Source organism: Sorex fumeus, unplaced genomic scaffold, assembly GCF_029834395.1.
Source record: "Sorex fumeus unplaced genomic scaffold, SorFum_2.1 ptg000086l, whole genome shotgun sequence".
NCBI lineage: Eukaryota > Metazoa > Chordata > Mammalia > Eulipotyphla > Soricidae > Sorex > Sorex fumeus.
In genome coordinates this window covers 32,900,634-32,917,058 of record NW_026606143.1, presented here as the reverse complement: position 1 = coordinate 32,917,058, position 16,425 = coordinate 32,900,634, and the positions used below count along the sequence as shown (strand labels likewise).

Below are 16,425 nucleotides of genomic sequence, written 5' to 3'. Positions count from 1 at the left end.
TAAACCCCCTAATGTTCAGGGGCTATTCCTGGCTCTGAGCTTGGGAGTGACCCCTGGTAGTGCTCAGGGAACATTACTTGGTGCCAGGGATTGAACCAAGCTCAGCCGCATGCAAGGCAAGTGCCTTACTCACGGTACTATCTCTCCAGCCCCAAAGAGTAATCTTCTTTTCAAATGAAGGACCAGAAACAAAATCACAAGTGTCTATAAGCCAGGCTAAATGTCTTGATTTCCTCTTCCATGAGGACCCACGACCCTCAATTAGCTTATGCTCCTTCTAAGGTGGCTGAGTAGAAAACTAGTTGATTTTCAGATATCTCACATTGTGTAAAAGGTAAAATTAGACATTTTCACGCAGTCAAGCCTCATGCTTTGATTTTAGGGGGAAAAAATCACAGTTGCTCAATGATGTGTAAGCTTTCCCGCTTCGAAGTCCTTCTGAGGGCGAGCCGGCTCTTTCCATTGCAGGCGTCTTCTTTCTCATTGAACATGAGCTGTTTCCCAGTGAAATCATGAAGGCACACATCTCCATTCTGAGCACTGAAAGAAACACCATTCTTCTCCGTAGATGCATTCCCTATATAATGACAACACCGTGGTGCCATGAAGAACCCACAGAAAGTGTTTGAAAAGAAACAAACACCACCTTGGTCTTTAGACATACCTTGTACCCAGAGACACTTATAACACACTGTCATACTTTAACTCCATTTCATTTCTTCCCTAAGGCTACTAAAAGGAAGCAAAATGGAGGTGAACTATACTCAGAAATCAGTTCTCTGTGGTAGTTTTTTTTTTGTGGTTGTTTTAATGGTCAGATTAGAAAGCAAAACAATTTACTTGATCTTTTACTTGCTCATTTTCTAACTCTGGTGGAACATATATTGGATTCGAGTAGCTAGCATATATGTATAATAAAAACCTAAGCAAACTTAGCCTGCTGGTGTCCTCAAGAGATGATAGTTAACAGATAACTAGAGAACCCCTTATAAGGTCCTTGGTTCCCTATGATTGCTGAAAAATAAAACTGGTCTCAGAGGAACCTAGAACAGTCAGCTACCAGAATCACTGTAAGGAATCGTGTCTTGGAGACTCATGTGGCCTCTCTGACTACATCAGGCTAAGCCTGATTCCCCCGAGGAAACCACAAATCCATTCTGAAAGTCTGTGCCAGGAAGCAGCTGGGCATTCAGGAACAGCATTCTTCAACCTTTTTTTACACCTGCACATCGGCACCAGCTCACAGACTAGGTGGTGAAGAATACTCTATTAGGACCCCTGGGGTCCAATCCTGTACCTCCCCAACCTCAGGCAGGCCCAGAATTGTATACATGCAGTGGGAGTGCTGTATGTTGGGCTGGAGGCCAGCCATTGCTGCGGAAACCCTCTGTGTTCTTGGTACCTTCCTTCTGACCATTGTACAGGGCTGACACAGCGAGCAGAGTATTAAGCTCATTCGTTTGTTAATGTCATTATAATCATAATGATAACAGGGCTGAGAGCTTTTGAAGTAGAATCTCCTTTATCACCCTATGTGATACCAATGCTATTATTGTCCCCATTTCAGAAAGGAAGATCTGGAATGTAGCTCAGCGATAGAGTGCATGCTTTGCATGGGAGAAGCCCTGGGTTGGATCCCTGGCAAGAGAAAAAAAACATGAAATGAAGGTTTCAGATAGTGAGTGACATGGTTACATGGCTCAGAAATGATGGGATAAATGTGGTATATGGCATTCAAACTGTGAGATGACTCCTGGCACCCAAGCCTCTAAGGCAGTACAGACTGAAACACATACTGTTCATCCCAGTGAGGGGATGGGCATGTTAACACACATCCCTCCTTGATGCAGTTCAAACAATGTATGTGACTGTCAACAGTAGCTGGTGTTGGTGCAGGAGCATCTGACCTGGTCTAATAAACTAGCCAACTTTCGACTTCTTTCCTGAAACTTCCTAGCCACATTATACAACCTGGTGAAGATGGAGGAGTCAAGTAGGAGTCTAGCCAACTTGCATGTTAGGGGGCACTGGACACATGACTAGTTTGGATTCTAAACAAGCACCCCACCTTCTTGCGAGGTCTCAAAAAATATCCTGCTGTGAGATCAGCCAGGTCAAAAATCAGTGCACAGTAGGCTGTTTACACCCTGTCTGATTCCGGAAGGATGGTCCCTGATGGGTACAATAGGCAAGTGAGTCTTCATCTCTGAGCTCTTTGCAGGACACAGAGGATTCTGCCCTCAAAAGCTCACTCACGAACCGTCATGCTAGTCAGTGTGGTCACTAAGTTGTGACTTGGGATAACTCAACTCACCTCACACCTCTGATGCTTCTGTTCCACACTTGCTTCACACACTAACTTATTAACCAGTCCAGATTGCCACTACCTCTCCTCTATTTGCTTACCCTGAGTCATTCTTGACAGAGCTATTTGGCACGGAGCCCAGCGCTCTCCCTGTGGTAGCTATAGAAAAGAGCTAAGGTCACGTAGCAGCTGCCTCTTCTCTTATACAGAGAATGCTCTCAGGGAAGGGGGAGGGGATATTATCTCCCAAAACCCCTTTCACAATGTCTGAAGATATTTTTGGTTGTTACAGCTAGGGAGAGGGGGTGGGGAGGTAGCAAGTGGATGGGTGCTCTTGGTATCTAGTGGGTGAAGACCAAAGATACTGCTATATATTCCCAAATGCAGTCCCCTCACACACACACACACACACACACACACACACAAGATTATCTACCTCTAGATGTAGATAATTTTGTACTGTGGCTGGGAAACTTTGCTTAGAGACACCCCACTGTATTATAAGTGTCCTACAAACCAGTAGAACTGCCCATCTTCAGGCATTAGGAACTCTATTGGGTAGAAAGGGGAACCTTCTTATAAATGGATTTGGATTTTTCAGAAAAATTATTAGCACACTAAAACGATGACTGAAAGTCAGTTCTCCAGGGAAGGAGAAAATATACCAGAAGAATCTTAAGCTTTTTATAAAAATGCAAAGAATAGATTGAGAAGTTGAGAAAGATATATGTAGATGAGCCTTTATGAGTCATGAACAGCTCAGTCTCATGAGAGAAAGAAAATGTTAGAGAAAGTTTTGCCAGAAATGTCAGAATTTAATGAGCAGAGAGAGCTGCGGTAGCAATCATCTGTCCTTATACTGGTGACATACATGGACACCAATATTGGTCACAATTCATGGTATAGTGCTCAATGCATTCACAGGGATTTGGGCACTGCCACACACTGTGGAAAACATCCTAAGTAAAACTAGGAATTTTTTTGTTCACATCCTGCAATGCTCAAGGATTACTCCTGGCTCTGCACTCATGAATTACTCCTTGCAGTGCTCAGGGGACCATATGGGATGCTGGGGCTCGAACCCGGATTGAACATGTGCAAAGTAAGTACTCTACCTTATTGTACTACTGCTCCAGCCCCGCAACTAGGGAGATGTTTAAGTGTAGAAGCTGTGGCCAGTATAGAGGTAACCACCAAATACTGTTTACACAGGAATAGCCCAACCCTGAAGTCATTGGGTAATATTTAAATCAGGATTTATTTTGTAGATCTTTATATCTTTTTAGGGGTGCAGGGGACTCCATGTTCCTCAGGAAGTCTGAGGGCCATCATGGCCAAAGGATGAGTGGCTGCTCAGTCCCTGTAGTAGCAGAGATACCAGGTTACCCTAGAGTGGGTTATGCCTGGCAACACTTGTGGGGGCGGGGCAGCTATGTAGTGATGGGAATCAAACTGCATCCAGTGCTTACTAAGCATGCATTGAACCATAGTACTATCTCCCAGACCCCAAAAAACTAAACCTTGGAAGAAAAACCAAACTGTTCCGGTATTTGCTCTAAAATGAATAAATTTGGATTGATAAACATTCTCTTTTCTAAGGAGTTCTATTTTGATCCACCAACCACATAGGTCTTTATTCACTGTGCCTAGCAGAAATGTTGTGCAAGGATGATAGAACTATGTTAAGCAAACACTAGCTTGAGAAATACTATATCGGCATGTACATACCATTCCCGCTTGTGAGTCCCGCCTGTGAGTTATTCACTAGCAGCGTGGTGGAGTGGGTGGAGTTACTGTTTGATTGTAAGGAATTTGAAGAACTGGACACTCCTTGGTTTACAGCCTGCTTCTTTAAGCCATTAGTAGCAGTTTTATTCCAGTCTACAGCAGAATAAGCATTACAGAAAAACAGAGCAGTATATTGAAGCTCAATGCAAGAGACAGGTCACAGAGTACCCTGCTCTAACACTCATTTCCTAGGTCCAGTGGAATTACACACTTCTCAAGCTCAGATTTCACTTCTCAAGCTCACCCGATTTACATCTGTACACATGTGTCTATTAAAAGTATTTTAAGCAGGGGCTGGAGAGATAGCACAGCGGGTAGGGCTTTTGCCTTGCACGCGGCCGACCCGGGTTCAATTCCCAGCATCCCATATGGTCCCCTGAGCACCGCCAGGAGTGACTCCTGAGTATAGAGCCAGGAGTAACCCCTGTGCATCGCCAGATGTGACCCAAAAAGCAAAAAAAATAAAAATAAAAATAAAAATAAAAGTATTTTAAGCAATGTCTGCTTAAAAGTAACTTATATTCTCTTGGAACTCAAAGTAAGCCAAGCTGATTTGATTATGTCTATAAATATCCACTGACTTAGGTACTACATCAGATAGAGGGGCTGTCTTAAAAACACAAATTGACCATCTAGTGATGAGTAATGGTTCTTAAATCCACACAATTGATTGAATTGTATTCACTGCCATTCTGAGTCCAGATCTTATGCAACCAGATCTTGGTAATACTACAGAGATGGTGTTCATGGGTGGGATTTATGCCAAAGAAATTTAGTTTCTCAAACAATTCTTCATTTCTCTGATTTTCATAAGAATATTCTCTTTGCTCTATAATCTAGCAGGGCACACATGAAGAAACATCAAAATAGTCATATGTATGTTAGGACCAAATAACCCAAAGTTGCTAAAGTTTCTGTACAACACCTGCTCCACTAACAAGTTAAACAACTAACAATGAGGACCTGTGGAGAAAAGATTGAGCTGAGATTTCAGAAGTTAGGAAGGGACATATTAAAAATTCCTTTGAGTAAATGGAAAACATGAGCTCAAAAAGACATAAATCTAAAACTTTCACTGTTGCTTCACTCAAGCAGCACCCAACGTAATAATGCTACCACTTACTGAGTTCCCGGATTAAGTAATTATATATTTTTTTAGTTCACTAGGTTATTTTCCCCATAATGTTCACAATCAGTATTTTTTGTTGAAAGTTCCAGACCATTCATTGCCTCCCAGATCCCATAATCCTTTGACTTGCATGACTTTGATGCTTAACTTATTCAGTCTTTTCCTCAAGATTTCAGAGAAGAAAAAAAAATAAGGTAGATAAATCTTTACCAGAATTTTCAGCCAGACGTAACTTTCCACAACAAAGATACTGTCTCCATTGCTTTCGGACATTCTCTTTTGCTACACAGTAAAAGATGAATATGAAAAATCCTATAGGGGAAAGAAACCCATAAACAAAATGAATTGAAAACTAAGAGTCAGGTGTCATGAGCTTACTTTGCACAAAAATGAAAAACCCTTGGCAGCTGTAGGTGAAATGAAATTTTGCAAATTGGAAACAAAAGTTTACATCTCAAATCCTCAGATAGGTCTGTGCAAAATAAATCCCTACTCCCCAAACTAAACTTCAGCCTTCCCTATCTTCGGAGTCCTCCACCCTGTGCCAGCTGAGATTGAGGCTCAGAAGTTGCCCTCCCCAGTCCTCTGTAAGTAGAATCCATTTTTAGATTCTGTCAGATGCCCCTTATTCAGTCTCCAGCCCCCGCCTCCTTCTTCAGCCCACTGCCATGGCCCTTGCCTCTGGGCCTACCAGCATCTTCCTTAGCTTGGGGAACCATGTTAACATCCTTCCGGCAGGGCACCTGTACCTGCCTTAAGGACTGACTGCACGCCCTTTTCCTTTGCCACCCAGTGAGGCTATTCCAGGGAGCATGAAGGAGGGAACAATGTGTATCAAATGTGGGTAGCTGGGTCTAAACCCGAACTTTCACATCTCTCCATAATTCAATCTCAAACCTTTGTGAATGAGGTGTTCATTGCTTTCTGTAAGTGAAATAAGACAGTCCTTCTAGTCATTCACAGTCCAGTGCGAAGCGACATACAGTAAGTGAAGAGACGCAGGGTCATTTTCCACAGGAAAATGTGCAAGGTGTTTTTTTGTGTTTATGATTAGTATACTTTAAGCATACTCCCTCCCTCCCCCAAGAGTTTTCTATTTTCACATGCCATCATTGACAAATAATGCTTTTCTATTTAAAACTGTGTAGTGCGAACCTTGGATCTCTAGATCAGGAATTTGTACTTTAAAGGGGAAACAAACAACCAACAAGCTCATTAAGAGACATCCTCCCAATAAAATAAGAAACAACAGCCAAATTTGGCATTTGACTTCAATCTCAGGTGAAAATTCAATTTCATTTCTTTAAAACCAGTAAAATGGGTGGTGGAGTGATAGTATAGTGGGGAGGATGTTTGCGTTGCACATGACCCACCTGGGTTTGATCCCCCCCCCCACACCCCATATGGTCCCTGCAGCCCCACCATGAGTGATCTCTGAACACAGAGCCAGGAGTAAGCCCTGATCACCACCGGGTGTGACCCCCCTCCTCTTTCCAAAAAAAAAAAAAAAAGAAATCTCAGTAAAATGATCTATTGCCTGATGGGACTACAGAAGGCCTCACAGAGCACTACAAGAAACAGAAAAAAAAGTTGAAAACAAGCAGATGACATGGGAGTTATAATGCATCCCTGGACTGGGGAAATAGCTCGATGGGCTGGACCACGAAGGAGGCCTGGGTTTGATTTCCCATCCCTGACACCGCCAGGTGTGGCCCCAGAGCAAGAATAACAACAACAACGACAAAAAACATCCCAATAGATACTTTGAAACAAGAAACATTCATTAGTTATTATAATATCAACCTATTAGCCTGCTCAGCTTTCAATGCCAAAGCACTTCTATCGCAAATTAATTATAGCTGACAAGTCTTTGACAGCACTGATCCAAATGAATTCAGAATTCCAAGAGGTTTGGAGATGCCTGCAGCTGGGCTTCGTTAAGGAACGGGAATCTCCCAAGTAGATTCCCCATCCTGACACAAGTCCCAACACAGCAATTTCTCTGCGTGAGTCACGTGCAAGGCAGGCTGCAGCCATGGGGGTCTGCATTTATCACTGCCTTCAAGAGAAATTAAATCTCATCTCCAGATCTAGGAGGTGAAGGCAGTGAGCCTCAAAGGGACAGTTATGGTAGGTGTGCTCTCTGCAGGCAAGAAAACTCCAACAAAAATGAAAAACAAAGATAACAAATTGAAGAGTACTTGACTCACCAAAGGAGGGGGAAAAATGATTTCTTAAATTTCACGAACAACAATCTCAAAGCCTCCTTTGCTAAAGATAAATAGATCTGGGGGTGTGTATTCCTGTTTATTTATTTGTGTGAGTGTGTGGGGGGTACACCCGGAGGTGTTGGGGCAATTCCTGGCTCTGTGCTCAGGAGTAACCCCGGGCAGTGCTTGGGGCACCATATTGGGGATTTGGACTGGGCTGGCAGGATGCAAAGAAAGCACCTTAACTCTTATACTGTTTTTTTTTTCCCCAGCTACAAGGTGAGTATCTCTTTTATTTACTTATTTACTTGACTTTAAATGTATCACTGTCAGCAATGCTCAGGGCTTACTCCTGGCTCTGCATTCACGAATCACTCCTGGTGGTGCTTGACCATATGGGATGCCAGGAATATAAGCCGGATTGGCTGCATACAAGGCAAACGCCCAACCCCCGTCCTACTGCACCGGCCTCAGGTGAATATCTCCCAATGCATTACTTTGTAGACAATTTTGAGGTTTGAAGGCCAAATGCAGCAGTGTCCAGGGTCTATTTCTAGTTTATGCTCAAGAGAAACCCCAGACAGGATGCGGAATGGAACCAGGACAGGTCAAAATGGCCACAGGCAAATCAAGTGCATCTCCTGTACCAGCTCTCTGGCCTCGTGTAAACAGACTAACTTGGAGTGGCAATAGTTTTAGGTTGGCTGGTAATGGTTCCATGTGCATTCAGTGGAGGACAGCTTACCTTGTAAGGTATTAAAGATGGCAAAGAGGTACATGAAGGTAGTGCTAACTGGTCCCCAGGCAAAGAAGGCAAAGCCCCAAGTAATTCCCAGTAAAAAAGTAAGGCCAGCAACACTCCTGAGGTCTTGAATACTGGTTTTTCGCTGGGCTCCCAGTTGCTTCTTCCTTTTAATTCGACAGAGCTGAACCAGGACCACAATGAACATGCTGAGGTTCACCAAAAAGATCACACAGAAATATCCCACCACGGTAACATAGAATACAGCATTGCTGTTGATCCAGCAACTAGAAATGGGGGGAAAAAAGTACAATGCTGAAACAGGGTTCAAAGGGCTACAAAGAATCTATGTTTTACAGAAACATTTCCTACAAGCACTGGAGGGAAAAGAAAATGAGATCTCAGTCCCCACAATCAGGAAATGGAGAAAAGTCTGAGGGTTTATTTTAGGATATGTGGTGATTAAAGTATTTAAAGACAGTTAGGATTGTAGCCCCTTTAAGTCCTAGTAACAATTCCATGAGTTCTTCCTAACATAATGTTAGTCACATTTTATTTTTATCAAAGGCATATAAAAGAGTTCCAAAATACTTCCCTTGATTCATTATTTCATACTTATGTGGTAGAATGAACTTTCCAACAATGTCCTTTTGTTACATATTGTTAACTGTGGGGGCTGCTGTAATATTACAGGAATTTATTAGGATGAGAGCTGACATTAGTTTGCTGGTAGATCCTCCACTTTCATTGGGAATTGTTTTCCCCTTCATTTAGCATCCCCCGTACTACCTTCAATGCCCCTGGGGTTCATACTCACAAGTCGTCAGACGAGTCATTGGGAAATTTCCCATAGGATCCAAGCCCATAGCTATCTGGAGATACAGCGAGGATGATGATCACAACTACAGCTGGTATCCCTGGGACACAGAAAACATTGATCACCCACAGTTCTAATAACCAACAGTGGTGAGAAGAAAAAAGATAGATGTCCTGTTCTACTGCTTTCAGGAGGCAGAGACTGCTGAGCTTGTCACAGAACTGATGCTCCTTTTCTCCTTGCCTCTTGGCTGGATGGTCCCAGATTCTCTTGCAGCTAGGTGTGTGCAGCCATACAACTGGGTTTTAGCCAGCAGGGGGCATGTAGAAGGGATCTGCTCCTCCTCTTGGTCTACCCCACAGAAAGCACTGTGAGTGCCTCCACTGGTTTTTCTTGCAAGTTCAGGGATTCCATCAAAGCCTGTCTTAAGGAAGTGCCCCCAGCAGCTTGCATCTTGAATAGCTGCAAGACACAAACCTTCCACCCCTGAAAACTGGACTATGCAGGAGTGAGAACTTCTCTTCCCCTGACATTTCGGCGCTTTCGAGCTACAGCAGCTAGTGTTACCTTTAAGTCACACAGATCGGGAGCATCATTTTCAGGGTCAGGTGACAGGCAAACGAAGGACTCGAACATGTTAACCACAAGTGAGTCATAGTACAGTAGGGTTACGATCATCTCATGCAAGTCTTAAATGCAGAACCCCGAAGTCCCTAATGAATTATCTGGAACCTGTTGTCAGGTTGAAGAGCCTGAGCTGGTTGGGGTAAGACAGGTGAATACTACCACATAGGCTCTGTCATGTGCTAGTGAGCACTTCTGCTAAGAGAAGGCACAATGAGAAGACCGTGCCCACTTTAAGATGGCTTTGGGCTGGGGAGGAGTCCTTTCACCCCTTCACCCCTCTTCATACAGAACCAAGTATACTCTGGCCACAGATATCAGCCTGACAACCACTCTCAACATTCTGGTAAGCAAAACAGTCCCCAACAGGCTATCAGCCAGAAATATAGTATTGGGGTTAAGCAACCTCTTTGCACACAACCCACCTGGGTTTGATCCAAGGCACCTCATATAGCCCCGTGAGCCCCACCAGAGTGACCCTTGAGCACAGAGCCAGAAGTAAGCCCTGAACATCACTGGGTATGACCCCACATTCCCCCCAAACAAAAACAAGTCCTTCTCACTGACAGGTGGAGGTACTGGCACCATTTCACACAGCGTTTCATTTAATTCCTAGACAGCTGTTCTTTCCAGAGACACTGACTGGGTATGAGGCTGTCCTAAGTCCAACACTATCTAAAAAGAAAACAATGGGCTGTGTGATGTCACTCATTCCCAGCCGGGGAATTGGGCCTTTCTATCTTCCACAAAGTAGACAGAATCCACATAGAGTCTAAACCACACAGAATCTAAAGACAGAATCCACATGCCAGAGCTAGTTCCTTGTCTTTTGGGGAAGAAGGCAGGTGGAATATGCTGAAACATGCTGTTCTGTTGTTCTTCACAAAGAGAGAACAACAGGCAGACTGACAAGGGTAGCTATGCTGTTGGATAAGGACTATCAAAAGGAATGTTGATGTGGAAGAAGAGGAGGGAGTGGAGGAGGGAGGGAGTTGGCAGCCATAACATGGTGGAAAGAAAGTACATATCCATCAAGAAGCAAAAAGCAGGCTTGACTGCTCTTAAGCTGTGTGCCTGAGGGGAAATTGTCATCATGCTACCATTCAGCCAGTTTTTTTTTTCACTGGGAATTCACACATTGAAAACAAGGGCATTGCACAGGTAATAGATAACTTACAAGTAATCTAAAGGGCTCTGACAGATGTATGGACCTATTAATGTTTCTTTTTTCCTCTGAGATAGCAAGACCAAGATCAGTGTGTAAGTGCCAGCAGGAAGTCAACTGAACTTCATAGAAAAACAGAACCAACCAGAGCACTCTAGGGAACAACTGATTGTTTTCTAAAGTAATAAGCTCCCCAATACCAGAAGTGTTCAAGCATAGATTAGAGATGGTCTCTTAACCCAGGGTAAATCGAGTTGAGAAGATGCCTATATTTATTTGGAAGGAGAGAGGAGTTTGAATGGAAAGAAACCTAGATTCAGGGACATATAAGAGGTTGTGACCCAGCACCAATAGGAGGTGTAATATGCCATGGGGATAAAGATATATTAGGTTTTATGTGTATATTCTCTGTGCCCTTTTGGGCATACTGTCACTAGTGCATGTGGTATCTAGAGTCACAGAATAGACTGGAGCTTCTGGGAGCTCCAGGACTCAGATTTTGGACTCATGGTCACCAAGTGAGCCTTTTCCACTTCTGGAGCACCTTCTGTGTACAGGTCCCAATTTGAGTCACTTCAGGTACAAAGAAACCTCACGGCCTTAACTTCAAAGTATTCTATGCTCATAACCAATCTGGGAAAAAGTGGTGTTGAGGAAAGGAACAGAAGGTTCCTCTTTGGGCAGTAATACAGATAAGAAAAGAATCTGCCAAGTGTGACTTGCTTCCTCACTGTCTCTGACAACTCAAAATCAAATCATCAGGGAAAATTCAGAGAAAGGCCAGGCAATATGCCAGCAACATTATACATACCCCAACCGATAATGCAGAATTTAAGGATGTATTTTCGGATGTAGGTATTAAACACTTTGACAAGAGCCAGGTACATATGGAAGGCTTCCAAGCCCATCCATGTGAACGAAACCAAGAGAAAATAATGCACAAGTACAGCTACAGAGATGCAGAGGCCTCGGACTTCATACAAAGCAACCCATGAGTCCAGTAGGAAGGCCAGGTTGAGCAGGAGCAGAGCCGCACATAGTTGGATGAGGATTTTGGAAGGGTAATCCCGGCGGATCTTTCTAAATGGACAGAGAAAGAAAAGTATTAGCATTGTATTTTGTCAACCTTTATGTGAGCAGAGCTATCAGACTGTTCCTGAGTTCAAGTCATTTATTTTTATCCTTTGGTAAATGTCTATACGCATTTTTTCTCTTTGAGTGAGTGTATCTGTGCATGTGGCAGAATTAAAGCCAGCAACAGTAACAGCAAAAGAACAATGCACACAGAGATTCATAAATAAATCTTGAAAGAGATCAACAAGCCGCTGAGATTCTTCCAGACCTCTTGCCAGGGTGAGTCTCATATCCGGAGTACCCTGAAGGGGGAGGGTGAGCCCACCACCTGCTCAAACAAAGCTCTGGCAGCCAAAAATTCCACACTCAAATCACTGCCGTGCTTATGGCCAGGCTCCACGGGCTAAGGACAAACCTCATCCAGGAACGAATTTTTTGGAAAACTCAGGTATGCGGGTTTTGTGACTGAAATTTCCAGGCTTTCATGGAGTCAGGGAGGGGGTACCTACCCCCATTTCCCTGTGCTTCCTGGAGCCTGGCAGTCATACCCATGAACTGCCTCTGATGTCATGTAAGCTCATTAACTGGCCATGACCCTGAGGCTCATAAATAAATCTTGAAAGGGATCAACAATCTGTAGAGATGCTTCCAGACCTCAAAGTCACCATCCAGCTAAAAATGTAACTCCAGTTGTATCATCCCATTCAAAATTTTAGAATCCCTTGAGCGACATCTCAAACTCTACACCATTGGTATACCAAGAGTAGTAAACCACATTGGATGGGTTATAATAGGCAACCAACATCAATTAAGAAAATATCAACACACAAGGCTTAACCTGTAACCATGTGTTAGTAATCTCTTATACAAAGGCTTGATAGCTCCAGGGCAAGATACAACAATCTTTACACACTTTTTTCTAAGGGAATCTTTTTAAAATCATTTTAGCAAATTATTCATAAGAAGCAATATAAAATAAATATTTAGGACCTGCTATTGGAACAGGCTTGGATGGTTGTTGTGAAAATTGGAAATAACAGTGGTGGGAAGATGCCATGGTGGTGGGATTGATGTTGGAATATTTAATGTAATATCATCGTGAACAACTTTATTTAAAAGAAGAACAATGCACACAAATGCATCCTTGTGAACAAATGGAAAAATTTTATGTGGACCCTTTCACATTCTGACTGTTGAGCCATCCTTGTAAATAGTCTATAGTGGCACCCACTGAGCATTCATTCACCCCCATTTCTCCTAACCTACTTCCAGAAGCAAAGAAGCTGCTTTTCATACAATAGACTGCTATATTCACTCTTCAAAACATAGCCAGATTCCCCCTATTATCTTATTAGTTAAAAATGAGGTCATGGAAAGAAGGTTAAACTATAGCTAAATGTAGAAGGCATCGGAAAGTACAGCTAACTGATGACATGTACATGTTATGTGTGTGAAATCAGAACTGGTGAAATCATACTGAGTAATGGCTGGCCTTATGGTAATTTAGTCTCATTAATACTATTTTCACAGATCCATGAGAAGATCTGTAGTCACAGCTGGACCCTCAGCTTGGCACTGAAAAGAAATTTGTGCATTTCTTGATCAGTGTCCAAAACTGAAATCCCAGAATCTACATATTGCTCCATATAATTAATGCAATAAAAGAGCCTATTTCCTTCTTTTCCAGCAGAAGTTGTTCAGTCCCCCAAAGTTACCAAAGGGACCCATTGGGTAAGCTGTACGGATGTCATCCTTGCTGCAGCCTACAAAGATGTGCTCACCAAGTGTCTCTTTTCTCCTTTGAGGCTTTGCCTCCTTTATTCTTCAATGCCCCACCTTCATTCACCTTCTTATCCACTCCTTGTGTTTGCTCAGCATAAATAAGAGATTTCATATATCAAATAGGGCTCTTTTTGACATCCGTGGAGCAATGATCTATTTCCAATTGTAAGCTATTGGGTTCCGGGTCTGAATCCATCTTTCATTTCACACTATTGTCAGGGAGGTACCAGGCATCTTTTGGGAGGTTTCAAAGATCATTAAGATACAAGTTCTGCCTTCAGTAAGTGCATGGACTAAGGCAGATGCCAGCAGATGGACCAAAATGTGCATGAAATTTTATATTGAGGTGGGCTATACAGGATAAGGAAGGCAAGGCTCCTGCTCAACCTGGCCTTCCTACTGGACTCATGATGTTCCATTCATACATGATTGCTGCAGCCTATAATCCAAGTTGCCAGTTATGGATACTCACTCAAAGACTATGTAGGTTACGAGAGTAACTGACAGAAAAATTGATGAAAACCCACAACCAATATAAGTGATAAATGTCAGAGCAATCATCTCAGCAGACGGTAAGGAAGTTCGAGATAGGTCCTGGAAAAGAAGATACTGCTTTTAAGACCGCATATTTTGAAACAAACTAGAGTCATCATATACAGGTATTGAGTATTTTAACTGCCCCTCCATCGTCTGTTTAATAAACCTACAAAGATGGAACAGTTACTGTCATCAGGCAAAGATAAAGAAACTGAGGCCCAAAGAGGTAATTTGCACAAGGTCACAGAGCTAAGAGGCAGAGGAGCCCAGGAGCCCAATTCAGCTCCAGCCTATTCCTAAGTCTACATGCATTCTCACTACACTCATACTTTGTCATTGGCAAAGCTCTACGCTAAGAGCCTACCACTTGGACTTGGCTCCTCACTCTTGGTGCATGTCTTCGGTCTATGACTGTGGGCAGTTCCCTAACAAATAAATGTCAATTCTGACATCATGAAGATGATGGTAGCCACACTCCTTTCTACCCATCTTGCAGGATTATTGGGAAGATTCAATGAGATAACTGATATCAAAGGTTTTTCTAAAGATGTTCAAGTGCCTGAAAACAAAATATTTTTATGACCCACTTAAATGTGAATTCCCTCAGCCTAGGTACTGAAAAGAAAAAAATGTCAATGTCTGTATAAAATGGGGAAAATGGTTGCCTATTCAAGCACTTTTCTGCAAGCACTTTGCTAACTGGAAGAATAAGTAACTGCACTATGGAAATCCTCCAGTGCATTAGGCACCCTGCTCTGTGGCCCGACCCCTCTCCTGACTTTGAGTCAAGTCTTGGGGTGCAGCAGGTGCGGGTGTTACCAGTAGGATGCCAAAGCTTGTCAGGTGGTTGCAGGTACAGGTGGTCTCATTCAACTGCTGTTTTTTGACGGAGCAGCCCTCGGGAGACCAGCCGCCTCTGCCATCTGTTGGGAAGAGGATCCGTGTGAGCAAAGTCACAGCCTGAGTGATTGTTCTTCCTCCTCTCCCACTCCCCAGAAAAAGAAAGGCAAGACAGGAACCTACCATTTTCGCTCAAATTCCAAAATACACATCTTACTCTCAAGTCACTCTGCAGTGGAGAGAGAAATGACAAAGAATTTAATAAACTAAAAGAACAAACAAACAAACAAACAAAAAAACCCAGAAGAGCAATTTGGGAACAAAATTTACAAATTTGGTGGAAAGGGAGTTCGACCCACACTTGGTGGCTCACAGGGTTTACTCCTGGCTCTGCACTCAGGGATTATGTGCTGGGGGAGGGGTCAGGAGACCCTGTGGTGCTTGGGATTGAAACTAGGCTGGCTGCATTCAAGGTAAGTGCCCTAACCCCTGTGCTATCTATTGGGCCTTATGTGGGATTTTTTTTTTAAATTGCACAATCTCATTTGGAGATTTCTAATTTTATACTGGTTCCTGGGTGGGGTGATGTGTGTGGGGGGGGGGAGTGGTGACTCATAAACTATTTTTTTTTTCTCTGACAGGGGTAGAACCAGAGCCTCACACAAGAGGTATGCGCTCTACCACTGAACCACATCCTGAACCCAGTCGTCACCTGTTTTTCCTTCTTGGGGGAGCCACACCTGGCAGAGGTCACTGTGTTGCTGGTGGAGATGCTCACGGGACCATGTGGTCCTGGGAATTGAATGGGGTGGATCTAACCCAGGACTCTAGCATGCAAAGCATGTGGGTTCAGCCAGCTAAGGTATTTCCCTGGCTCCAGTCATTATTTCTTTTTTTTTTTTATTTTTCTTAGCGAAATACCATAAGGTACAGTTATAGACTTACAAATTTTTGTGCTTGGGTTTCAATTATACAATGATCGAGTACCCATCCCTCCACCAGTGCCCATTCTCCACCACCACTAATCCCAGGATCCCTCACACCCCCCATCCCCCCATCCCACCCTCCTCTGTGACAGGGCATTCCCTTTTGTTCTCTCTCTCCTTTTGGGTGTTGTGGTTTGCAAAAGAGGCATTGAGTGGCAATCATGTTTGGTCTATAGTCTACTTTCAGCATGTTTCTCCCATCCTGGGAGGATCCTCCCAACACCCTTTATTTGGTGCTCCCTTCTCTATCTGAGCTCCCTTTTCCCCTAGCATGTGTGGCTGGCCTCCAAGCCATGGAGCAAACCTCCTGGTACTAATCTCGGCCGCTCTTGGGTGTTAGTCTCCTATTTGTTACTTTATGTCCCCCAGATGAATGCAATCTTTCTATGTCTATTCCTCTCTTTCTGACTCATTTTGCTTAGCATA

The 16,425-nt window shown here is 43.3% G+C and overlaps 1 protein-coding gene across 1 annotated transcript in view; it reads right to left on the bottom strand.

Moving 5' to 3' along the window:
- ADGRG2 (adhesion G protein-coupled receptor G2) overlaps positions 1–16,425 on the bottom strand; it is a 124,995-nt gene continuing 108,570 nt past the window's right edge. Inside the window, exons 17-25 of the mRNA XM_056131132.1 lie at positions 15,197–15,242; positions 14,993–15,096; positions 14,109–14,230; positions 11,592–11,860; positions 8,992–9,091; positions 8,178–8,461; positions 5,433–5,534; positions 4,034–4,186; positions 1–577 (exon numbers count right to left, since the gene is read on the bottom strand). Of these exons, the coding sequence (XP_055987107.1) occupies positions 393–577; positions 4,034–4,186; positions 5,433–5,534; positions 8,178–8,461; positions 8,992–9,091; positions 11,592–11,860; positions 14,109–14,230; positions 14,993–15,096; positions 15,197–15,242 (1,365 nt within the window). The 3' untranslated portion in view covers positions 1–392. The remainder of the gene's footprint in view (positions 578–4,033; positions 4,187–5,432; positions 5,535–8,177; positions 8,462–8,991; positions 9,092–11,591; positions 11,861–14,108; positions 14,231–14,992; positions 15,097–15,196; positions 15,243–16,425) is intronic.